The 26,671-nt window shown below is 41.5% G+C and overlaps 1 protein-coding gene across 1 annotated transcript in view; it reads left to right on the forward strand.

The window, feature by feature from the left end:
- The window catches only part of med27 (mediator complex subunit 27), a 102,845-nt gene that overhangs the window by 40,061 nt on the left and 36,113 nt on the right, over window positions 1–26,671 (forward strand). Inside the window, exons 3-4 of the mRNA XM_038995353.1 lie at window positions 1,385–1,515; window positions 16,822–16,915. Of these exons, the coding sequence (XP_038851281.1) occupies window positions 1,385–1,515; window positions 16,822–16,915 (225 nt within the window). The remainder of the gene's footprint in view (window positions 1–1,384; window positions 1,516–16,821; window positions 16,916–26,671) is intronic.

Consider the following 26,671-nt stretch of genomic DNA (forward strand, 5'->3'; position numbering starts at 1 on the left):
CTGCAAATAGATTTTTTCCCAGCAGGATAATGCCCTATGCCACAAGGCTAGGATTGTCCGGGAATGGTTCCACGAACATGACAGTTAATTCCGCTTACTGCAGTGGCCTGTCCAGTCACCAGATCTCAATCCAATTGAGCATCTGTAGGATGAGATGGAACAAGCTATTCGGAGTAGAGATCCACTACCAGCCAACTGGTGGGAAGCATATGAGTCAACATGGGCCAGAATCCCTGTGGAACGCCCCAACGAATTGAGACTGTTCTGAGGGCAAAGGGTGGTGCAACTCAATATTAGGAAAGTGCTCCTCATGTTTTGTACACTCAGTGTACATGCTTATAAAACATTATGCTAATTATACCTGTAAATTCATACCAAATTAGTAATGTCTTTATCAGGCCTGTACATACCCTGTTTTTATTTTTGGGGAATATCAAATAGAGGTATTGCTGGTCCCTTTAGGCTTTACTGTCACATTTGACACCTGCCGTTGGGCTGTAGGACAGACGCTGATTTTAACACGCGTGTTCTGCATAGCTTCCATCTCTTTCACGCCGTTTCATCAGACGTGGAGTGGCACTGCCGACAGGCTTCTGTCGCTTCTACATCAAAGTGAGAGCTGCTTTACTTGCCACTCGTCGCTCCCAAACCAACGACAGGAGGAGAGGGGGAGGCAGAGTGGGCAGGAGTGGAGGATATAGTTGGGCTACCAAACAAAATATTTCTCCTTTTTAAGTGAGCAGATTGTTGTCAGGCTTGGGTTTTAGCTTTGGGAAAACAGTCGGCTACAGTGTCTCAATTAAACTTGATGATGACTCACTTCTTTTCTTATTTTTCTCTACTCTGCTGCCAATGTTATCTTGTGAATTTTCTTGTTTTGTGTGGGCTGCTCCAGGCTAGAACAGAGGACACATTATAATATGTAACAGTACAGCTTTCAACATGTCATGTGTCACTTAACTCAAGGTCAGATTTCTACCTTTTATTAACTTTAATCTGACGCCTGTCACATTACTGTCACATCGTTGGCCTTGGAGCTGTATTTAAGTGTCTCAAGGTTTAGTGACAAAACAGACCCAGACTAACTCAGCTTTTGGGTATTCACTATGTATGCTTGATGTGATGTGGTTTAGAGCTCCTCAGGATGATCTCAACCCTGTAATAGAGTACCGTCTGAAGTGTCTTGTCCTTCTCACCACAGTAGATACATATCCTACCACATGGTTCCAATGGTTCTGTGGGTTGTTAAAGCAAGGTGCATTTGGATTTAAGCATTGGCCATATATGTCTTAATCCCTAATGCCCCATGTTTCCTGTTAGGCCTAGTTATTGTACTAAAACATGGCATGTTTTTATTATTTTCTGTTCTTTTCTCCCCATTCAGTTGCAGTACCATGCTGGCTTGGCGTCCAGTCTTCTTAACCAGCAGTCATTGAAGCGCTCAGCTAACCAAATGGGGGCATCTGCCAAGAGAAGACCCAAAGTCCAGCCCAGTACCCTGGTTCTGCCACCACAGTAAGTACAGCCCCTCTTCCTGCTTAAACATTTCCATGATAGTTGCTAATGCAATGGCTGAATGACTGAAAGATGAATAATCTCCCTCCAGTTATTTGTCTTTCTGTTTAGAGTTGTCATAGTCCAGAGGGATCATGTGACTAATACAAATGGTGCATTGTCTTATTTTGTTGTCTTAGACCTCTTGCTTTGATAGGAGAGTGATGAGAGTGGGGGAAGGGCATGCAGGAGGTCTGGTTGGAGGGACTGAGGGACGACGTCCCTGGTGGAAGATGAAAGTGGTTGAAGGAGAGCGAAAATAGTGGTCCCCGCGGGCATAGTGCGTGGTCCCCAGCTGGAAAAGCTGCTACAAAACAGAAATCCATTGTGTGTTGGGCTCTTATGAATAGTCCTTGATCAGTGTGGCATTGTACCCTTAATAATCTTTGTACCCTGGTCTTTGAAATCGCCCACCTTTTTTCATCAATGTGCCTTTTGATAGATCTAGGCTTTGGTTTTCATAATGTTATTACAATGCAGCTTTCTGGTGGATCAGGTTTGCAGAATGTGTGAAAATGGCACCTGGTGCTCTCTTCTGTTCACCCTCACACCCCTTGTCAACAAAAGAAAGATCCTCACAAAATGTCAGATTCACTGGGTTTGGGTGACATTTTCCCCCCATATTTCCCATCTGGCACTTTAGCAGTTTTTGGCTTGGGAGGTAGGGCTGTCTTTGCTCAGTAAAGTGTCTGCACTCTGGATGTAAAAGGAAATATCAATAGTGGGCAACAGTGAAGGCACGGCTGTCACTGTACATCTTCCCTGAGCAGCTTCTCACTGTCCGTTTTCCTGCGTTGTGCCGGGGTGACTCTGAGCTTTGGGGAAGTCTAATGGCTCCGTACAGCACAGGAAGAGAGTGGATGAAGAGTGGGTCAAGGTGAAGCCAACCAGCGGCTGCTCTGTCAAACGTCATTGTTCTGATGAATTTGCCGTTTCTAAAAGGAGCAGCCAGCGCATGAATTATGCAGCACAACCTTTAACTTTTTTGCATCCACCCTCTGGCATTTTTCTTCTGTATGTAGCTACAGAAATGCCCCAGAAAGTGCACGGTGTAATTACAGTATTCCAAAGAAATGTTGATGGTAGTGAAAATGATATGATAGTACTGAAAATGATATAATAATGGGTTTATGCAGACACTCTAGCTACCAAGGAGTCAACTCCTTAACAGACACATTTCTGTTGGAGATTAGATCAAAGGCAGGCCATTAGAGACTGGCCAGGGTGATTGTTCAATTCGAAATATGCTTTGTCATGTGAGCTAATCCTTGAAATCAATCATGGTCAATGTATGGAGAAACCAGGTTATACAATCTAATAGCCTATTAGTCCAACAAGTCACAAGAAGAGTTTGGCATGCAGGAGTCAAGACTGGATGCTGAAGAGATTAACAAATAATAGAATACATCTGACTGCTAACTAGCATGCCTCATGGTAGGACGACGTCTGGGATGTGGCTTTGGTATGAAAGGGGGTTTCCAGACGCATATGAGAGAAGCGAAGAGGCAAAATTCTATTTTGCTGAATTTGCCGAAATAGTCATACCTGAACAGCAAACCTGGTTTTTAAAAAACAGATAAAGCAACACCTCACTGCACAACGTCTCTCCCCTATTTGACCTAGATATTTTGTGTTTATGTATTAATAAAATTTTATTTGTCACATACGCATGGTTAGCAGATGTTAATGTCAGTGTAGCAAAATGCTTGTGCTTCTAGTTCCGACAGTGCAGTAATATCTCACAAATTCACAACTACAGTTTAAGTCGGAAGTTTACATACACTTAGGTTGGAGTCATTAAAACTCGTTTTTCAACCACTCCACAAATTTCTTGTTTACAAACTATAGTTTTGGCAAGTCGTTTAGGACATCTACTTTGTGCATGACACAAGTCATTTTTCCAACAATTGTTTACAGACAGATTATTTCACTTATAATTTGCCGTATCACAATTCCAATGGGTCAGAAGTTTACATACACTAAGTTGCCTGTGTCTTTAAACAGCTTGGAAAATTCCAGAAAATGTCATGGCTTTAGAAACTTCTGATAGGCTAATTGACATCATTTGAGTCAATTGGAGGCATACCTGTGGATGTATTTCAAGGTCTACCTTCAAACTCAGTGCCTCTTTGCTTGACATCATTGTAAAATCAAAAGATATCAGCCAAGACCTCAGAAAAAATAGTTGTAGACCTCCACAATTCTGGTTCATCCTTGGGAGCAATTTCCAAACGCCAGAAGGTACCACGTTCATCTGTACAAACAATAGTACGCAAGTATAAACACCATGGGACCACGCAGCCGTCATACCACTCAGGAAGGAGACGCGTTCTGTCTCCTAGAGATGCACTTTTCGCAACAAAGTACGGTCAAATCAATCCTGGAACAACAGCAAATGACCTTGTGAAGATGCTGTAGGAAACAGGTACAAAAGTATCTATATCCACAGAAAACGAGTCCTATATCGACATAACCTGAAAGGCCGCTCAGCAAGGAAGAAGCCACTGCTCCAAAACCGCCCAAAAAAGCCAGACTACGGTTTTCAACTGCACGTGGGGACAAAGTTTGTACTTTTTGGAGAAATATCCTCTGGTCTGATGAAACAAAAATAGAACTATTTGGCCATAATGACCATTGTTATATTTGGAGGAAAAAGGGGGATGCTTGCATTGCAAGCCGAAGAACAACAACCCAACCGTGAAGCACGGGGGTGGCAGCATCATGTTGTGTGGATGCTTTGCTGCAGGACAGACTGGTGCACTTAACAAAATAGATCATGAGGGAGGAAAATTATGTGGATATATTCAAGTAACATCTCAAGACATCAGTCAGGAAGTTAAAGCTTGGTCGCAAATGGGTCTTCCAAATGGACAATGACCCCAAGCATACTTCCAAAGTTGTTGCAAAATGGCTTAAGGACAACAAAGTCAAGGTATCGGAGTGGCCATCACAAAGCCCTGACATCAATCCTATAGAAAATGTGTGGGCAGAACTGAAAAAGCGTGTGCGAGCAAGGAGGCCTACAAAACTGACTCAGTTACACCAGCTCTGTCTTGAGGAATGGGCCAAAATTCACCCAACTTATTGTGGGAAGCTTGTGGAAGTCTACCTGAAACGTTTGACCCAAGTTAAACAATTTAAAGGCAATGCTACCAAATACTAATTGAGTGTATGTAAACTTCTGACCCACTGGGAATGTGATCAAAGAAATAAAAGCTGAAATAAATCATTCTCTCTACTATTATTCAGACATTTCCGGTTCTCAAAATAAAGTGGTGATCCTAACTGACGTAAGACAGGGAATTTTTACTTGGATTAAATGTCAAAAATTTAAAAATTAAATAAATGAACTGAGTTTAAATGTATTTGGCTAAGGTGTATGTAAACATCCGACTTCAACTGTACCTTATACACACAAATGTAAAGAAGATGGAATAAGAATATGTACATATAAATATATGGATGAGCGTTGGCCGTGCGGCATAGGCAAGATGCAATAGATGGTATGAAATACAGTATATACATATGAGATGAGTAATGTAGGATATGTAAACATTATTAAAGAGGCATTATTTAAAGTGACTAGTGATACCTTTATTAAAACTTCTTATGGCTGAGATCCCGTTAACGGGATTGATATCACAACAGCCAGTGAAAGTGCAGGGCGCCAAATTCAAACAACAGAAATCTCATAATTAAAATTCCTCAAACATACAAGTATTTTACACCATTTTAAAGATAAACTTGTTGTAAATCCAGCCACAGTGTCCGATTTCAAAAAGGCTTTACGACGAAAGCACACCAAACAATTATGTTAGGTCAGTACCAAGTCACAGAAAAACACAGCCATTTTTCCAGAGATAAAATTAATCACTAACCTTTAATGATCTTCATCAGATGACACTCATAGGACTTCATGTTACACAATACATGTATGTTTTGTTTGATAAAGTCCATATTTATATCCAAAAATCTTAGTTTACATTGGCGCGTTATGTTCAGTAATGTTTTGCCTCCAAAACATCCGGTGATTTTGCAGAGAGCCACATCAATTTACAGAAATACTCATAATAAACATTGATAAAAGATACAAGTATTATACATGGAACTTTAGATAAACTTCTCCTTAATGCAACCGCTGTGTCAGTTTTACGGAAAAAGCACACCATGCTATAATCTGAGTACAGCGCTCAGAGCCCAAACAAGCCATACAGATATCCGCCATGTTGTGGTGTCAACAGAAATCAGAAATAGTATTATAAATATTCACTTACCTTTGATGATCTTCATCAGAATGCACTCCCAGGAATCCCAGGTCCACAATAAATGTTTGTTTTGTTCGATAACGTCCAGAATGTATGTCCAAATACCTCCTTTTTGTTCGCGCGTTTAGTTCCAAAATCCAAATTGATGACGCGCAGGTCAGACAAAAAGTCAAAAAATTCCATTACAGTTCGTAGAAACATGTCAAACGATGTATAGAATCAATCTTTAGGATGTTTTTAACATAAATCTTCAATAATGTTTCAACCGGAGAATTCCTTTGTCTTCAGAAATGCGATGGAACGCAGGTCGCTCTCACGGGACCACACATGATCAGCTCATGCCAGACACCTGACTCAAAGAGCTCTCCTTCCCTCATTCTTCACAGTAGAAGCATCAAACAAGGTTCTAAAGACTGTTGACATCTAGTGGAAGCCTTAGGTAGTGCAATATGACCCCAAAGACACTTTATATTGGATAGGCAAACCTACAAACCTCAAGATTTCCCACTTTCTGGTTGGATTTCTTCTCAGGTTTTTGCCTGCCATATGAGTTCTGTTATACTCACAGACATCATTCAAACAGTTTTATAAACTTCAGAGTGTTTTCTATCCAACTCTACTAATAATGTGCATATCTTAGCTTCTGGGACTGAGTAGCAGGCAGTTTACTCTGGGAACCTTATTCATCCAAGCTACTCAATACTGCCCCCAGCCATAAGAAGTTAAATCCATTTGTAAAATTGCCAGTGATTTGGTTCTGTATGTTGGCAGCAGCCATACAGTTAGTGATGGCTGTTTAACAGTCTAATGGCCTTGAGATAGAAGCTGTTTTTCAGTCTCTCGGTCCCAGCTTTGATGCACCTTTACTGACCTTGTCTCCTGGATGATAGCGTGAACAGGCAGTGGCTCGGGTGGTTGTTGTCCTTGATGATCTTTTTGGCATTCCTGTGACATCGGGTGCTGTTGGTGTCCTGGAGGGCAGGTAGTTTGCCCCCGGTGATCCGTTGTGCAGACTGCACTACCCTCTGGAGAGCCTTGCGGTTGAGGGCGGTGCAATTGCCGTACCAGGCGGTGGTACAGCCCAACAGGATGCTCTCGATTGTGCATCTGTAAAAGTTTGTGAGGGTTTTAAGTGACAAGCCACAGTTCTTCAGCCTCCTGAAGTGGGTGGACCATTTCAGTTTGTCCTTGATGTGTACGCCGAGGAACTTAAGTTTCCACCTTCTCCACTACTGTCCCGTCGATGTGGATAAGGGGGTGCTCCCTCTGCTGTTTCCTGAAGTCCACGATCATCTCCTTTGTTTTTTTGTCGTTAAGTGAGAGGTTGTTTTCCTGACACCACACTCCGAGTGCCCTCACCTCCTCCCTGTAGGCTGTCTCGTCATTGTTGGTAATCAGGCCCACTACTGTTGTCATCTCAAACTTGATGATTGAGTTGGAGGTGTGCATGGCCACGCAGTTATGGGTGTACAGTAGAGGGCTGAGCACGCACCCTTGTGGAGCCTCAGTGTTGAGGATCAGTGAAGTGGAGATGTTGTTTCCTACCTTCACCACCTGGGGGCAGCCCGCTTAATGATGAGCTTGGAAGGTACTATGGTGTTGAATGCTGAGCTGTAGTCAGTGAACAGCATTCTTACATAGGTATTCCTCTTGTCTAGATGGGATAGAGCAGTGTGATGGCGATTGCATCGTTTGTGGACCTGTTGGGGTGCTATGCAAACTGAAGTGGGTCTAGATATGTAGCTATGTGCGCCATTTTAAAATTAATCTAGTTCTGTTATTGTCTATGAATGTTCTGTATTATGTCATGTTTTGTGTGGACGCCAGGAAGAGAAGCTGCTTCTTTCGCAACAGCTAATGGGGATCCTAATAAAATACCAAACAGTCAGATCACTGTATCAATGAGGCAGATCACTGTCATGCGTATGTGTTAATCCTCTAAATGGAGTCATGCTGAATGTAATCAGCTAAACTGGCACATATTGACTGACTCCTCTCATGCATAAGCCAACCTCCCTTAGACCGCTAGCTACCCCCCCCGTCTGGATTATTATGTTAAGTGGTTAACACATTTAGGTTAATCATGCATCTCTTTGAGCTGCTAGAGTTGCTGCTTTGTTTAATCCAGAGACGCAGTGACCGAGTTAGAGCGATCTATTGTTAAAAGTGAAGATAAATGTATGTTTAGAGTCAAACTAACCAGTAAGCTTGATCGTGATTCCGACTGACTGATATCAGATCTATTTTTTCTCTGGAGGGGTACCACTGTACACTGAGTGTACAAAATATTAGGAACACCTGCTCTTTCCGTGACATTGACTGACCAGGTGAATCCAGGGGTGAAAGCTATGATACCTTATTGATGTCACCTGTTAAAACCACTTCAATCAGTGTAGATGGTGAGGACACAGGTTAAAGAAGGATGTTTAAGCCTTGAGACATGGATTGTGTATGTGTGCCATTGAGGGTGAATGGGCAAGACAAAATATTTAAGTGTCTTTGAACGGGGTATGGTAGTAGGCGACAGGCCCTCTGGTTTGAGTGTGTCAAGAACTGTAATTCTGCTGGGTTTTTCATGCTCAACAGTTTCCCTGTGTATCAAGAATGGTTCACTACCCAAGGACATGCAGCCAACTTGACACAACAGTGGGAAGCATTGGCAGCAACAGTGGCCAGCATCCCTGTCGAACGCTTTTGACATCTTGTGGAGTCCACACCCCAACGAATTGAGGCTGTTCTGAAGGCAAAAGGGGGTGCAACTCAATAGTAGGAAGGTGTTTGTAATGTGTAGTAATATGGTGATATTGCCTCTGCTTCTGGAAGGTCACCTGCATACTGTGAGCCGTGCAATGTCATTTTTGTGGGACTCGTGCTGGGGTTGTCGTCTGTTGGCCAACGATGATAATTCTGTCTCTCCTGGGACACAGACCTTTGTCCTTGGAACATCAATTCAGATTGGCGTTGTCACCTTGGACTTGTCTATTCCTATCAGCATAGAGGCTAAGCAGGTCTATTGGGAGCCAACCCTATCCCCTTCCCCACTGCACTGCTCTCTTAGGTCTGGCCTTGTCACAAGCATCACACAAACACACGGGCCCCACGTCCACTCACATATTAACACGGTAACAGAACAAGAGGAGGAACATTTCTGAAACACAAGCTATTTTTCACATTGATCTTAAATGTGACATCACATTGTAACTGGGGTGATCATTTCCAGATGGTTTGTCTTCTCGTTGAAGCTTGGGCCATCACATGGTTCTTCCCATTTTCTTTCATTGATCCCTAATATTCTGAAACCATCTCTCCATATATTCTAGTGAGTCTGTGGATAAAATTCCAACTAAAAAAGGTACACCATTTTTAAAGGGATAACTTAAGATAAAAGTACTGAAAAGCCTATTGAATGAAAACTTAATGAGAAAATCTGTTGGCCAGTAAGTGGGAGTGTTTTCAGCAGTTGAATTACATTTATTTTGCGTGCACAAGGGAACCATGCCTGCAAAGCCTGTTAAGCACCTGCACAAGTTAAGTCTGAATACCAACTTACTGAGAAGTGAGTAGGAAAGGCATGTGTAATAAAGGTGTAATATCCTAAGTCGGAATCAGGCCCTATGTACATTGGGTTGAACATAGGCAGTAGAGTTGCTTAATAAAGATGCAGAACAATGACAATTGGCAGCATTGTAGGGTGCAGGCTGCCAGACAGTAACAAGACAAGACTTGTTCTTACATCTAGCTGCTTAATAATTCATCTATGGAGTGAAACTCATTTAACCACAACACAACACATTTTCACTGACTCAAATCAGTATTGTAAATTAACATCTCCCTAGGCGTTGGATACTTGCCATTCTGGGCTAGGAGTTCCAAGTTCCACTTATAACCAAACCAAGATATTTGAGCCTGACCCCCCCAAACGTCCCCTGGTACATGTATGGTTCAACATTAAAAACTTCAGTACACCCTTTAAAAAAACAGCGGCCTCTGTTTCTTTAACTTGCAAGAAAAGCACTTGGATCGCAGGATGTCTCCAGTCCCCATGTAAAGTCGACTTCCCTAAAACGAAACCATGCACCATGGGGATACTCAATTAGCATAGCCCTAATTACTTGATATTGAGCTGCTCCCTAAATATTTGCCTCTGTGTGTAGAAGTGGCTGCCATATCATCCTTTGTCCTAATGAGGGCTTGGAATTGCCAAGACCTATATTATCACAATACTTAGGTGCCAATATAATATGTATTGCAATTCTGCTGCAGAGAAACAAGAGAGAGCCAAGAGAAAACAAGTTTTGGAGATAAGTGCTCAAAAATGTTGGCACAACATTTTAAAGATTTAAAAAGAAGACGGAGAACAAGCTATAGGATAAGAAATGCCAGAGTTTTGGCACAGGTACAACCGACAAACACTAGCTAATGTTTACTACTTAGCAAAAAATCATATATATACACTACCAATCAAAAGTTTGGTAGTGTATGTATAAGGGTTTTTCTTCATTTTTACTGTTTTCTACATTGTAGAATAATAGTGGAGACATCAAAACTATGAAATAACACATATGGAATCATTCAGTAACTGGAAAAGTGTTAAACAGAGATTCTTCAAAGTAGCCACCCGTTCTTTGCCTTGATGACAGCTTTGCACAATCTTCAGAAACGTTGAGCTCTGCCATGTCTGGTGTGCTCACAGCAAATGTGGCCCTGATGAGAGACAATAGTCTATAGATGGTTCGGAGGGTTAAAGATGAAAACACAATGGCGCAAAAACGTTCAGCTCGCTGTAGACTGACAAAATGTTCTTTCTTTTTCTTGTGGGGAGAGCACCCCTGTGCTCTGATTGGCTTCTCAATTTAAGCCTTCATCAACAGCCGAATATTCTGAATGTTGAATTGGGAAAGTCAACCACCCCTTGCCACCAAGTCCTCCATGGTGCGGGCAGCAGGTGATTCTGGGACATCATCATGTAACCTAGTGACCACATTGAGCAATCAAAACCCAGCAATCAAATTCAAATGCTCCAAACAGGGAATTTAGGCCTAACTCTATGCGAGAGCTGATTGTACATATGGATTAAAAAAATAGGACTTGACTAAAAGAAAACACATGAAGATTAGATTGTCTGTGTAGCAGCTAGTCTTTTTGAAGCTACAGTATGAATACTGTATTTATCCTTCCGCTGACAACACTACCTTATGCACTTTGCTGAATATTCCTCCACTGAATAATCTTCCCATTAGTGTTCATGAGAGATGTTTTATTGAATAATTTACCAGGCATAATATTGGTAATATAGAGGGATGAACGTGGACTTGGTTTGGTTATAAGTGGAACTTGGAACTCCTAGCCCAGAATGGCAAGTATCCAACGCCTAGGGAGATGTTAATTTACAATACTGATTTGAGTCAGTGAAAATGTGTTGTGTTGTGGTTAAATGAGTTTCACTCCATAGATGAATTATTAAGCAGCTAGATGTAAGAACAAGTCTTGTCTTGTAACTGTCTGGCAGCCTGCACCCTACAATGCTGCCAATTGACATTGTTCTGCATCTTTATTAACTTGTTTGGGATAGGGGGCAGCAAAAATCCAAACAGGAAGTGGGAAATCTGAGGTTTGTAGTTTTTGAACTCACCCCTATCGAATACAGAGTGGGATATGGGTTATTTTTCACTTCCTAAGGCTTCCACTAGATGTCAACCGTCTTTAGAACGTGGTTTCAGGCTCCTCATGTGAAGGGGGGCCGGATGGGAGCTGTTTTACTAAGGGGTCTGCCTACAGCCTCGTTCTCAGTCATGCGCTTTCACTTGAGAGGTTGCTCTCGTTCCAGTGCAATTCTACAGAAAATGGAATTCTCCGGTTGGAACAGTATTGAACTTTTATGATAAAAACATCCTTTAGATTGATTCTATACTTAGTTTGACAAGTTTCTTCGACCTGTAATATAACTTTTTGAACATTTCGTCCGAATTGGACCAGATTGCGCTTTTGGATTGTTTACCAAACGCCCTAACAAAAGACGCTATTTGACATAAATGGACATAAATGATGGACATTATCGAACAAAACAAGCATTTATTGTGGAACTGCGATTCCTGGGAGTGCATTCTGATGAAGATCATCAAAGGTAAGTGAATATTTATATATGAATAATATGAATAATGTTGACTACCCAACATGGCGTATATTTCTCTGGCTGGTTTGGGCTCTGAGCGCCGTTCTCAGATTATGCTTTTTCCGTAAAGTTTTTTTGAAATCTGACACAGAGGTTGCATTAAGGAGAAGTGTATCTAAAGTTTCGTGTGTAATAGCTGTATTTTAATCAACATTTATTATGAGTATTTCTGTGAATTCATGTGGCTCTGCAATATCACTGCATGTTTTGGAACTACTGAATCTAACACGCCAATGTAAAATAAGATTTCTGGATATAAATATGAACTTTACCGAACAAAACATACATGTATTGTGTAACATGAAGTCCTATGAGTGTCATCTGATGAAGATCATCAAAGGTTAGGGATTCATTTTATCTCTCTTTGTGCTTTTTGTGACTCCTCTCTTTTGGCGGGAAAAATGGCTGGGTTTATCTGTGACTTGGTGGTGACCTAACATAATCGTTTGTGGAGCTTTCGCTATAAAGCATTTTTGAAATCAGACACTGTGGCTGGATTAACAAGCATTTTATCTTTAAAATGGTGCCTAATGCTTGTGTGTTTGAGAAATTTGATTTCTGAGATTTCTGTTGTTTTGTATTTGGCCGCCCTGCAATTTTATTGGCTGTTGGCAGTCCTAGACAGGTTAAGCAACTCTACTGCCTATGTTCAACCCAATGCACATAGGGCCTGATTCCGACTTAGGATATTACACCTTTATTACACATGCCTTTCCTACTCACTTCTCAGTAAGTTGGTATTCAGACTTACCTTGTGCAGGTGCTTAATGGGCTTTGCAGGCATGGTTCCCTTGTGCACGCAAAATAAATGTAAATCAACTGCTGAAAACACTCCCACTTACTGGCCAACAGATTTTCTCATGAAGTTTTCATTCAATAGGCTTTTCAGTACATTTATCTTAAGTCATCCCTTTAAAAATGGTGTAGCTTTTTTAGTTGGAATTTTGTCCACAGACTCAGTAGAATATATGGAGAGAATGGGTTCAGAATATTAGGGATCAATGAAAGAAATCCATCTAAATATATGCATATTCGTCTCTGTTTCAGCACCAATTGGTACATTTTAAAATACTCTGATCTTGTAGATTATTTAGGGTTAGGAAACTATTTGTGAATAAACATTTTTTTTAAATCAGGTTTGGAGAGCCTTTAAAAACATTCAGTTCTTCAACCCATGGTAATATTGGAAGATTAGTGTACATAGAATTATAATAGGGAGAATAGTGTACAATACTAGGCTATACCCTTGTCTATTACCTGCACTAGCCATGGAACTGTGTGACGACACAGCCAAGTATTGTGCCATGCGTCGGGTTCAAACTGTTGCAGCTTGGTCTGAGCTCCGCTAAATAACAATTTAATTAGCCCACATGTCTTTAAAAAAAGATATATACTACCGTTCAAAAGTTTGGGGTCACTTAGAAATGTCCTTGTTTTTGAAAGAAAAGCAAAAATGTTGGTCCATTAAAAAACATCAAATTGATCAGAAATACAGTGTAGACATTGTTAATGTTGTAAATGACTATTGTAGCTGGAAACAGCAGATTTTTTATGACATATTTACATAGGCGTACAGAGACCCATTATCAGCAAACATCACTCCTGTGTTCCAATGGCATGTTGTGTTAGTTTGAGAAACAGACGCCTCACAAGTCCTTAACTGGCAGCTTCATTAAATAACACCCACAAAACACCAGTCTCAATGTCAACAATGAAGAGACGACTCCGGGATGCTGGCCTTCGAGGCAGAGTTGCAAAGAAAAAGCCATATCTCAGACTGGCCAATAAAAATAAAAGATTAAGATGGGCAAAAGAACACAGACCCTGGACAGAGGAACTCTGCCTAGAAGGCCAGCATCCCAGAGTCGCATCTTCACTGTTGACGTTGAGACGGGTGTTTTGCGGGTACTATTTAATGAAGCTGCTAGTTGAGGACTTGTGAGGTGTCTGTTTCTCAAACTAGACACTCTAATGTACTTGTCCTCTTGCTCAGTTGTGCACCGGCGCCTCCCACTTCTCTTTCTATTCTGGTTAGAGCCAGTTTGCGCTGTTCTGTAAAGGGAGTAGTACACAGCGTTGTACGAGATCTTCAGTTTCTTGCCAATTTCTTGCATGGAATTGCCTTCATTTCTCAGAACAAGAATAGACTGACGAGTTTCAGAAGAAAGATCTTGGTTTCTGGCCATTTTGAGCCTGTAATCAAACCCACAAATGCCAATGCTCCAGATACTCAACTAGTCTAAAGAAGGCCAGTTTTATTGCTTCTTTAATCAGTTTTCAGCTGTGCTAACATAATTGCAAAAGGGTTTTCTAATGATCAATTAGCCTTTTAAAATTATAAACTTGGATTAGCTAACACAACGTGCCATTGGAACACAGGAGTGATGTTTGCTGATTATTGGCCTCTCTACGTACGCCTATGTGGATATTCCATAAAAAAAATTCTGCCCTTTCCAGCTACAATAGTCATTTACAACATTAACAATGTCTACACTGTATTTCTGATCAATTTGATGTTATTTTAATGGACAAAAAAATTGATTTTCTTTCAAAAACAAGGACATTTCTTAGTGACTCCAAACTTTTGAACGGTAGTGTATATTATCAACTGTTACTAATGATCCTCAGCAACAACCAGCTGAAGGGAACTAACAGTAAATTGACAGTTGAATGTGTGTGGTTATTAGGCCTACTGAGGGTCGGTCGATACTGATAGTTGCTAATATTTAACATGATAGAAAAGAGGCGGGTTGGCCAATAAATAAGACATTCGAGACTGCCCCTCCCTGCAAGTTAAAAGGCTCTACAATTTAAATTCTGCATAATGGCACAGCATTTCATAAACTTTACTGTGGGAAAGTTATGTTGATATGCTTCAGTTTGCTGCCATATGACTGGTTTCACATTTGTCTCCAGCTATTATAAGGTAGAATTGATCTAAAACAACGGTCATTTATATTTACAATTCCCTTATCCAAACTGATTACTCATTTACCTAGCTCTTATCAAGTTGTAAGTTGTAATGCATGGAGAATGCTGTTATTTCTATCGGAAAAAAGAGAGTATATACTTTGTCCACTTGTACTTGAAACTAGCAGGTTTGCTAGTTTTATTCATGGTTTCATCTCAGGTAAAGGTAGTGGAATTATTAGGGAATTTACTCAAGGTCAGAACAAGGCATATCTGTAGACACACCCCCATCACACCTTCATTTATTCTATCTCCACCCCAAAAGAAAAGCGGGTAAATAGCATTCTATTAATGAGGGGAATAAAACAATTTCGTACATTTTAGAATAAGGCTGTAACCTAACAATGTTTAAATAAATAAATAAATACTTTCCAAAGGCAGTGTTTAGACCCCTTGACTTTTTCCACATGTTGTAAGGTTACAGCCTTATTCTAAAATATCATTAATCTACACACAATACCCCATAATGACAAAACAAAACAAAAAAGTTTTTTTTTTTGTAATTTATATGAAATAAAACAAGACATCACATTTACATAAGTATTCAGACCGTTTACTCAGTACTCTGTTGAAGCACCTTTGGCAGTGATTACAGCGTTGAGTCTTCCTCTCAAGCTCTGTCAGGTTGGTGCACAGCTATTTTCAGGTCTCTCCAGAGAGGTTTGTTCGGGTACGAGTCCGGGCTCTGGCTGGGCAGTTCAAGGACATTCAGAGATTGTCCCAAAGCCACTCCTGCATTGCCTTGGCTGTGTGCTTAGGGTCGTGGTCCTGTTGGAAGGTGAACCTTCGCCCCAGTCTGAGGTCCTGAGCGCTCTGGAGCAGGTTTTCATCAAGGATCGCTCTGTACTTTGTTCAGTTAATCTTTCCCTTGATCCTGACTAGTCTCAGAGTCCCTGCTGCCAAAAGACATCCCCTCAGCATGATGCTGCCACCAATTTGATTTGATTTGACCACCATGCTTCACCGTAGGGATGGTACCAGGTTTCCTCCAGACGTGACGCTTGGCATTCAGGACAAAGAGTTCCATCTTGGTTTCATCAGACCAGAGAATCTTGTTTCTCATGGTCTGAGAGTCTTTAGGTGCCTTTTGGCAAACTCCAAGCGGGCTGTCATGTGCCTTTTACTGAGGACTGGCTTCGGTCTGGCCACTCTACCATAAAGGCCTAATTGGTGGAGGGCTGCAGAGATGGTTGTCCTTCTGGAAGGTTCTCCCATTTCCACAGAGGAACTCTTGAGCTCTGTCAGAGTGACCATCAGGTTCTTGGTCATCTCCCTGACCGAGGCCCTTCTCCCTGGATTGCTCAGTTTGGTCGGGCGGCCAGCTCTAGGAAGAGTCTTGGTGGTTCCAAACTTCTTCCATTTAAGAATGATAGGATTCTGTCACAGTGGCCTCTGTCTCGGAGCTCTACGGACAATTCCTTCGACCTCATGGCTTGGTGTTTGCTCTGACATGCACTGTCAACTGTGGGACCTTATGTAGACAGGTGTGTGCCTTTCCAAGTTATGTCCAATCAATTGAATTTACCAAAGGGGGACTCCAAGTTATAGAAACATCTCAAGGATGATCCATGTAAACAGGATGCACCTGAGCTCAATTTTGAGTCTCATAGCAAAGGGTCTGAATACTTATATAAATATTTTTTATACATTTTCAAAAATATCTAAAAACCTGTTTTCACTGTCATGTGTAGATTGCTGAATAAATTGTTTTATTTAATCAATTTTAGAATAAGGCTGTAACCTAACAAAATGTAGAAAAAGTCAAGGGGTCTTAATACTTTCCAAATGCACTGTTTTGTAGTTTGAAACATTTGCAATTTTTTTTCCCTAAGGGTAAAAATGTTCTCTGTCATTCTCCAGGTATGTGGACGACGTGATATCAAGGATCGGCAGGATGTTTCCAGACATGTCAATTGAACTCTTCCGACCCAACGGGACGTCAGCAGTACTTCTGGTAAGATTCCTCCTCACCACCGGGAATACAACACTCCTCTGGTCCAAAACTGCTTCTCACACATTCAACATCTGACCAATTATTCAAGTTTGGAAGGCCACTCCCAATATAAATATATAAAAATGCTGACCAAGATGATATTTGCATGGTGTCAGCAATATCCACAAAAGAACATGCAAGCTATGCACCTAGTCCTCAGTTTTTTCCTTCATCGGATACCAGAATGAGTGCAGCTTCCTGTCCATGACTGCTGTCCAAAAATACAGAACCAAGGAGCTATTATGGTGTGTGCATTCTGTGGCAAGAAATCCATGATCGAGGAACACTGGTTAAGTTCCTTGACTAATGATTGTCATGTGCAGTTGAAAGGGTACTGCACATCTGACTGTTCATGCAAGAGGTAGATTATAGAGAAACATCTTCAGTCCTCCTACCAACACTAGGTTCTCCCCAGCTCTGCTTTTGCTCTGAGTTTTATTTATACGAAGTGCTTAAGCATTCGAAGAAGACTTGAACTGTTAAATATTAATACTACCTGTAACCTCTAACGAGTCACAAACCCGGATCCGGGATTCCCCCCCATCAAAAAAGCTGACTAGCATAGCCTAGCCTAACCCGACAGGGATATCATATAACATAATTTTCATGAAATCACAAGTCCAATACAGCAAATGAAAGATAAACATCTTGTGAATCCAGCCATCATTTCCGATTTTTAAAATGTTTTACAGCGAAAACACAATATGTATTTCTATTAGCCAACCACAATAGCAAAAGACTCAACCGCATATTTTCACCATTTTTCTACCGCATAGGTAGCTATCACAAAACCGACCAAATAGAGATATAATTAGTCACTAACCAAGAAACAACTTCATCAGATGACAGTCTTATAACATGTTATACAATAAATCTATGTTTTGTTTGAAAATGTGCTTATTTGAGGTATAAATCATAGTTTTACATTGCAGCTACCATCAAAAATATCACCAAAGCAGCCAGAATAATTACAGAGAGCAACGTGAAATACCTAAATACTCATCATAAAACATTTATGAAAAATACATGGTGTACAGCAAATGAAAGATAAACATCTTGTGAATCCAGCCAATATTTCTGATTTCTTTTAAGTGTTTTACAGCGAAAACACAATATAGCATTATATTAGCTTACCACAATAGCCAAACACACAGATGCATTTATCAGCAGCAAAAGGTAGCGATCGCAAAAACCAGCAAACGATATAAAATTAATCACTAACCTTGACCAACTTCATCAGATGACAGTCGTATAACATCATGTTACACAAAACACTTATGTTTTGTTCGAAAATGTGCATATTTTGAGCTGCAAACCGTGGTTATACGTTGTGAATATATAGCATCGATTCACCAAATTATCCGGAGATATTTTGGACAGTCACCTAATCTGACCAAAGAACTCATCATAAACTTTACTAAAAAATACATGTTGGACAGCAAATCAAAGATACACTAGTTCTTAATGCAATCGCCGTGTTAGATTTTTTAAAATAACTTTACCATAACAAACAGCTTACGTTATAGCGAGGCAGCGCCCGCAAAATGGGCGGAAAATAGGACTAAACATTTTCCACAGAAATACGAAATAACATCATAAATGGTTCCTACTTTTGCTGAGCTTCCATCAGAATCTTGTACAAGGAGTCCTTTGTCCAGAATAAATCGTTGTTTGGTTTTAGAATGTCCTCTTCTCCTGTCGAATTAGCAACCTTAGCTAGCCATGTGGCGCGAACATGTCCAAATTCTCCTGACGCAAAGAAAGGAAAATTCCAAAACTCGCAATAAACGTTGAATAAACTGATACAACTCGGTTGAAAAAAAATACTTTATGATGTTTTTATCACATCTATCAAATAAAATCAGAGCCGGAGATATCTACCATGTATACCGAAAGCTTTTCAGAAGCCAATGTCGATGTCCTTCCCGCGCCTAGGTAGAGAAAGGAAATTGTGGTCACGTCATTCCAAGAGCTCTTGTTCGACCTCAGATCAAGCTAGACACCCCATTCCACCTTCCACTGCCTGTTGACATCTAGTGGAAGGCGTATGCAGTGCATGCAAATCCATAGAAATTAGGCAATTGAATAGGCAGGCCCTGGAACAGAGCATCGTTTTCAGATTTTTCACTTCCTGTCTGGAAGTTTGCTGCCAAATGAGTTCTGTTTTACTCACAGATATAATTCAAACAGTTTTAGAAACGTGAGAGTGTTTTCTATCCAATAGTAATAATAATATGTATATTGTATAGAGTACGAGGCCGTTTAAATTGGGCACGATTTTTTCCAAAGTGGAAATAGCGCCCCCCTATTGACAATAAGTTTTAACATGGTTCCCTGGGATGTGTGGTGGAGCTCTGCTCTACAGTAGCATACATACTGCTGAACGACACAGCTACTGTTCTTTACCGTCTCTTACCACAAAAAGGGCCCTACAAAGTCGGTGCCTCTGACTTAGTGATGTGAGGAATAGCACTCTGGTCAGTCTTGCTATTTTAATCATGACCGCCAGGTCGTCAGCACTCAGCACTTTGGCCTTTCCTTTAAGTATTTTAGTATTTTATGACAGATCCCCATTAGCTGTTGCCAAGGCTACTCTTCCTGGGGTCCAAACAAGATTAAGGCAATTACATACAAAATAATACAGTACATCACACAACACATTATTACACACTACATATCTACAATACAACACATTATAACATAATTATCTACCACATCTCTACAATACAACACAACACATTATTGCACACTACTCTACCACAACATATCTACAATACAACATCCATAATACAGTAATATAACAATATTACAATGTAAGTGTGTGTAGAGTGCGTGTGTTAGCGTGTCTTCACAGACCGCGCTGTTCTCCTTATGAGGTGTAGTTTTTTCTTTTTTTTCTTGCATTAGTTACAGTGCCTTCAGAAATTAATAAAAAATGATAAGCCGAAATGTCAATAAGTATTCAACCCCATTTATGGCAAGCCTAAATAAATTCAAAAGTAAAAATGTGCTTAACAAGTCACATAATAAGTTGCAAGGACTCACTCTGTGTGCAATAATAGTGTTTAACATAATATTTGAATCGCTACCTCAACTCTGTACCCCACACATACAATTATCTGTATGGTCCCTCAGTCGAGCAGTGAATTTCGAACACAGATTCAACCACAAAGACCAGGGAGGTTTTCCAATGCCTTGCAAATAAGGCCCCCCCCCCTTTTTTAATTTTTTTTATTAAATAAATGTTCCCCCCTTTTCTCCCCAATTTTTCGTGGTATCCAATTGTTAGTAATTACTATCTTGTCTCATCGCTACAACTCCCGTACGGGCTCGGGAAAGACGAAGGTCGGAAGCCATGCGTCCTCCGATACACAACCCAACCAAGCCGCACTGCTTCTTAACACAGCGCGCCTCCAACCCGGAAGCCAGCCGCACCAATGTGTCGGAGGAAACACCGTGCACCTGGCTCCCTTGGTTAGCGCGCACTGCGCCCGGCCCGCCACAGGAGTCGCTGGTGCGCGATGAGACAAGGATATCCCTACCGGCCAAACCCTCCCTAACCCGGACGACGCTAGGCCAATTGTGCGTCGCTCCACGGACCTCCCGGTCGCGGCCGGCTGCGACAGAGCCTGGGCGCAAACCCAGAGTCTCTGGTGGCGCAGCTTGCGCTGCGATGCAGTGCCCTAGACCACTGCGCCACCCGGGAGGCAAGAAGGGCACCTTTTGATAGAGATAAAAACATTTAAACAAAGAAGACCTTGAATATCCCTTTGAGCATGATGAAGTTATTAATTACTCTTTGGATGGTATACACCCAGTCACTACAAAGATACAAGCGTCCTTCCTAACTCAGTTGCTGGAGAGGAAGGAAAACGCTCAGGGATTTCTCCGTGAGGCCAATGGTGACTTTAAAATATTTACAGGGTTTAATGGCTGCGATAGGAGAACTGAGGATGGATCAACAAAATTGTAGTTACTCCACAAGACTAACCTAATTGACAGAGTGAAAAGGGAACCTGAGCAGAATAAAATATTGCAAAAGATTCATCCTGTTTGTAGCGCATTTACTAAAGTAGCACTGCAAAAAATGCGACAAAGCAAATAACTTTCTGTCCTAAATACAAAGTGTTATGTTTGGGGCAAATCCAATACAACACATTACTGAGTACTAATGTTCCCCATAATTTTTTTGTAGCACTGAGAAAATGTAAAGTCTTTTGAGTGAAATTTTTGTGCAACTTCCGGTGCGCATTTACAGTGAACACTGAGGCTATACCCTTACAGTTTTAGACAGTAGCCTTGTGGCCAATGTTCCCTCAAAAAAATATCAACAGTGAGCAAATTTCAGGTCTGCTAAGCTCAAACTTGAATGTTGTGTGGAGTACAGGCTGAGTCGTGCGCAATATAATGTTTTGTTTCGGTATTTTGCATTGAAAGTGGCTAATATTGCATTGATTCGATCACAATTGCCACAGTAAAGGGAAACGTTGATAGTGTTAGCTAACAGGGAGAGCTCTAGAATGTTGAGTGAAGTTAAATCTCATGCTTCTCTCTGTGGGCTGATAGTTCTTCTGCGCTTTGCGTGGCAGTCCCAGGGGAGCTACCAGGCAGTCTCGGGCGCATTTGAGCATAATATAGGCCTACCAACAAAACTAATAGACAAAATCCAATAAGATTTTCACATGGAAATATATTTTGATTTCAATGATATAGCCTACCGTAGCCTATATGTGGTGTTCAATGCAGGCCTAGATTGCATGAGTCTTTTAAAAACATTTTTACATTATGAAGGGCTTGACATTATTTTACTTGGTCTGGTACACCATGTGCCAAATAGGTGACTGTAAATAGCATTGTGTTGTATGATGCAAGAAACCACTTTACAAAATAAAATGTATTATTATTACAATATAGAAAATTAGACAATGTAGGCTGCCCCTCTGCCTATTGGCTTATTTGCATATTCAAGCATGTCTCAAAATACAACACTGCTCCTTCTAATTAAGACATACGCTTTTTACAGACAGCTTGAAATGTAGCCTACGCGTTCCTGCCCTATACATATCTCTAACTAGGCTAATCATTTGCTAAGGAGCAAAGAATATCAACAAATCTGCACACGTGCGGATCTGCGCTCTGATCTGAAAAGCGTATTTACTCGTGGGTGATTGAAAGACCACTCTGTTGCGCTCTGGCTATGCCTCCAACAATATCAGACTCAATCTTGCAAAGTCAGAAAAGGGGCTTATATAATGTTTACTCAATCACAGATAAAACTATATGATCTATAGTGAAAATAATGGGGCGAACTCAGTGATGTGCAATCTCTTGGGTCTCTGCGTGGCCTGGCATTTCTTCTGCACCGGCACTCCTGAAGGAGGTGCACGGCTGCGCACGAGCACAGTTTAGAGGGAACATTGCTGAGTACAACTCTCCATATTTTCAAGCATAGTGGTGGCTGCATCATGTTATGGGTATGCTTGTAATAATTAAGGACTGGGGAGTTTTTCAGCATAAAAAATAAACGGAATGGAGCACAGCCAAATCCTAGAGGAAAACCTGCATCTGTCTACTTTCCACCAGACACTGGGAGATTAATTCACCTTTCAGCAGGAAAATAACCTTAAACACATGGCCAAATCTAACTGGAGTTCATAGGAGGTTGGTGGCACCTTAATTGGGGAGGACGGGCTTGTGGTAATGGCTGGAGTGGAATGGTATCAAACACATAGTTTCCATGTGTTTGTCATTCCATTCGCTCCGTTCCAGACGTTATTATGAGCCGTCCTCCCCTCAGCAGCCTCCACTGCTGGAGTTGCTCTTCAAGAAGACAGTTCAAGTTCCTGAGTGGTTGAGTTAGATTTTCAAGCTGATTTAAGTCAAAACTATGGCAAGACCTGAAAATGGGTGCTTAGCAATGATCAACATTTGACAGAGCTTGAAGAATTTAGACAATAGTAATGGCCAATTGTTGCACAATCCAGGTGTGTAAAGCTCCTAGAGACTTACCCAGAAAGACTCACAGCTGTAATCGCTACCAAAGGTGATTCTAACATGTACTGACTCAGGCGTGTGAATACTTATGTAATGAGATATTTATATGTTCCATTTTCAATAAATTTGCAAACATTTCTAAAAACATGTTTTCGCTTTGTCATTATGGGGTGTAGATGGTGGAGAAAACACAACAAAATGTGGAATAACTCAAGAGGTATGAATACTTTCTGAAGGCACTGTACTTGATGTGGAATAGAGTTCCTTATAGTCATGGCTCTATGTAGTACTGTGCGTTTCCCATTGTCTGTTCTGGATTTGGGGACTGTGAAGAGACCTCTGGTGGCATGTCTTGTGGGGTGTGCCTTGTGGGGTATGCATGTCTGAGCTGTGTGCTAGTCATTTAAACAGATAGCTTGGTACTTTCAACATGTCAATACCTCTAATAAAGATAAGTAGTGATGCAGTCACTCTCCTATACTTTGAGCCAGGAGAGATTGACAGGCATGTTATTGATGTTAGCTCTTCGTGTGCATTTTAAGGGCCAGCCGTGCTGCTCGGGCCAACTGTAATTTGCCTATGTCCTTTTTTGTGGCACTTGACCATATGACTGGGCAGTAGTCCAGGTGCGACAAAACTAGGATCTGTTGGACTTGTTTTGTTGATAGCGATGTCAAGCAAGCAGAGCAGCACTTTATTACGGACAGACCTCTCCCAATCTTAGCTACCCATCAATACATTTTGACCATGACAGTTTACAATGCAGGGCTGAGCCAAGCAGTTTAGTCCCCTCAACTTGCTCCATTTCCACATTATTCATTACAAGATTCAATTGAGGTTTTGGATTTAGTGAATGATTTGTCACAAATACAATGCTATAAAAAAATATATATTTAGGACTAGCTTATGTCTTGCCTCCCATTCTAAAACTGACTGAAGCTCTTTGTAGCCAATAAGACTTCTGAACAGTTAATCTAATGGCTACCCAGACAATTTACATTGACCCCCTTTATTATTTATTTATTTATCTTAATTGGTTTCCACTGACTCCCTTGAACTGGCTGTATGCACTCACTAGATCGGCGGGGGGGGGGGGGTAAAGTTCGGCCCGCGAAACATACATTTTTTTCTCCCCAATTTCGTGGTATCCAATTGGTAGTTACAGTCTTGTTCCATCGCTGCAACTCCCATACGGACTCGGGAGAGGCGAAGGTCGAGAGCCGTGCGTCCTCTGAAACACGACTGCTTCTTGACACAATGCACGCTTAAGCCGGAAGCCAGCCGCACCAATTTGTTGGAGGAAACACTGTATACCTGGCGACCGTGTCAGCGTGCATGCGCCCGGCCCGCCACAGGAGTCGCTAGAGCGCGATGGGACAAGGAAATCTCGGCCTGCCAAACCTTCTCCTAACCTGGACGATGCCAATTGTGCGTCGCCTCATGGGTCTCCCAGCCACGGCCAGCTGTGAGACAGCCTGGGAATGAACCCGGGTCTGTAGTGACGCATCAAGCACTGCAATGCAGTGTCTTAGACTGCTGAGCCACTCGGAAGGCCCCCACAAATTGATTTTAACAAATAATTAGTCCCCCAAAAAATGCGTCCCTCCGTTGAATTTCAAAATCCTGATGTGGCCCTCGAGCCAAAAAGTTTGCCCACCCCTGAACTAGACTCTACCCACACACTCACACATACTACACTGACACTCCAACACACACACACACACACACACATGCACATGCATATTGACGCCATGCACATACATACTCACACATAGACACACTTTACATATGCTGCTGCTACTCTGTTTATAATATATCCTGATTGCTTAGTCACTTTTACCCCTACCAACATGTACATACTCTGTTACTTCAATTACCTCAACTACCTCGTACCACTGCACATTGACTCGGTACTGGTACTCCTTGTATATAGCCTTATTTTTTTTATTGTTACTATTTCCTTTTTTTATTTAGCATTTCATTGGAAAGTCTACACCTATTGTTTTCGGTGCATCTAACAATGATTTGATTTGTTAAGTGTTGCAGTGATTTTACTTATTGTGGTTGATGTGTTAAGTCATCAGCATACATAGACACACAGGCTTTACTCAGTACCAGTGGCAGGTCAAAAGTAAACATTTTAAAAAGTAAGGGGCCTAGACAGCTGGCCTGGGTAATGCCTGACTCTACCTGGATTATGTTGGAGAGGATTCCATTAAAGAACACCCTCTGTGTCCTGTTGGACAGGTAACTCTCCATCCACGATATAGCAGGGAATGTAAAACCATAACACATACAGTACTTTTTTCCAGCAGCACATTTTGATCGATAATGTCAAAAGCTACACTGACGTGTAACAAGACAGCTTCTTATTATCAATTTTTTCAGCGAATCATCAGTCATTTGTGTAAGTGCCGTACATGTTTTTGTGTAAGTGCCGTACATGTTGAGTGCCCTTCCCTATAAGCATGCTGAAAGTCTGTTAATTTGTTTACCGTGAAATACACTGAACAAAAATATAAACACAACATTTAAAGTGTTGGTCCCATGTTTCATGAGCTGAAATAAAAGATCCCAGACATGTCCCATATGCACAAAAGCTTATTTCTCTCAAATGTTGTGCAGAAATTAGTTTACATCCATGTTAGTGAGCATTTCTCCTTTGCCAAGATAATCCATCCACCTGGCAGGTGTGGCATATCAATAACGTTGAGTAAACAGCATGATCAGAACACAGGTGCACCTTGTGCTGGGGACAATAAAAGGTCACTCTAAAATGTGCAGTTTTGTTACAAAACACAATGCCACAGATGTCTCACATTTCTCACATTTTATAGGAGTGTGCAATTGGCATGCTAACTGCAGGAATGTCCACGAGCTGTTGCCAGATAATTGAATGTTCATGTTTCTACTATAAGCCGCCTCCAACGTCATTTTAGAGAATTTGGCAGTACGTTCAACCGGCCTCACAATCGCAGACCAAGTGTAACCACGGCAGCCCAGGACCTCCACATCCGGGTTCTTCACCTGCGGAATCGTCTGAGACCAGCCACCCAGACAGTTGATGCAACTGTGGGTTTGCCCAACCAAATAATTTCTGCACAAACTGTCAAACCGTCTCAGGGAAGCTCATCTGCGTGACCATCGTCCTCACCAGGGTCTTGACCTGACTGCAGTTTGGTGTTGTAACCAACTTCAGTGGGCAAATGCTCACCTTCACTGGCATGCTGGAGAAGTGTGCTCTTCACGGATGAATCTTGGTTTCAGCTGTACCGGGCAGATTGCAGACATGGTGTCGTCTGGGCGAGTGGTTTGCTGGAGTCAATGTTGTGAACAGTGTGGTGGGGTTATGGTATGGGCAGGCATAAGCTATGGCAATTTGAATGCACAGAGATCCTGAGGCCTATTGGCATGCCATACATTCACTGCCATCACCTTATGATTCAGCATGATAATGCACAACCCAATGTCTCTAGGATCTGTACACAATTCCTGGAATCTGAAACTGTCCCAGTTCTTCCATGGCCTGCATACTCACCAGACATGTCACCCGTTGAGCATGTTTGGGATGCTCTGGATTGACGTGTACGACAGCGCGTTCCAGTTCCCACCAACGCCCAGCAACCACTCACAGCCATTGAAGAGGAATGGGACAACATTCCACAGGCCACAATCAACAGCCTGGTCAACTACGTAATGTAGATGTCACACTGCATGAGGATA

This window comes from Salvelinus namaycush, chromosome 1 (assembly GCF_016432855.1).
Source record: "Salvelinus namaycush isolate Seneca chromosome 1, SaNama_1.0, whole genome shotgun sequence".
In the NCBI taxonomy this organism is placed as follows: Eukaryota; Metazoa; Chordata; class Actinopteri; order Salmoniformes; family Salmonidae; genus Salvelinus; species Salvelinus namaycush.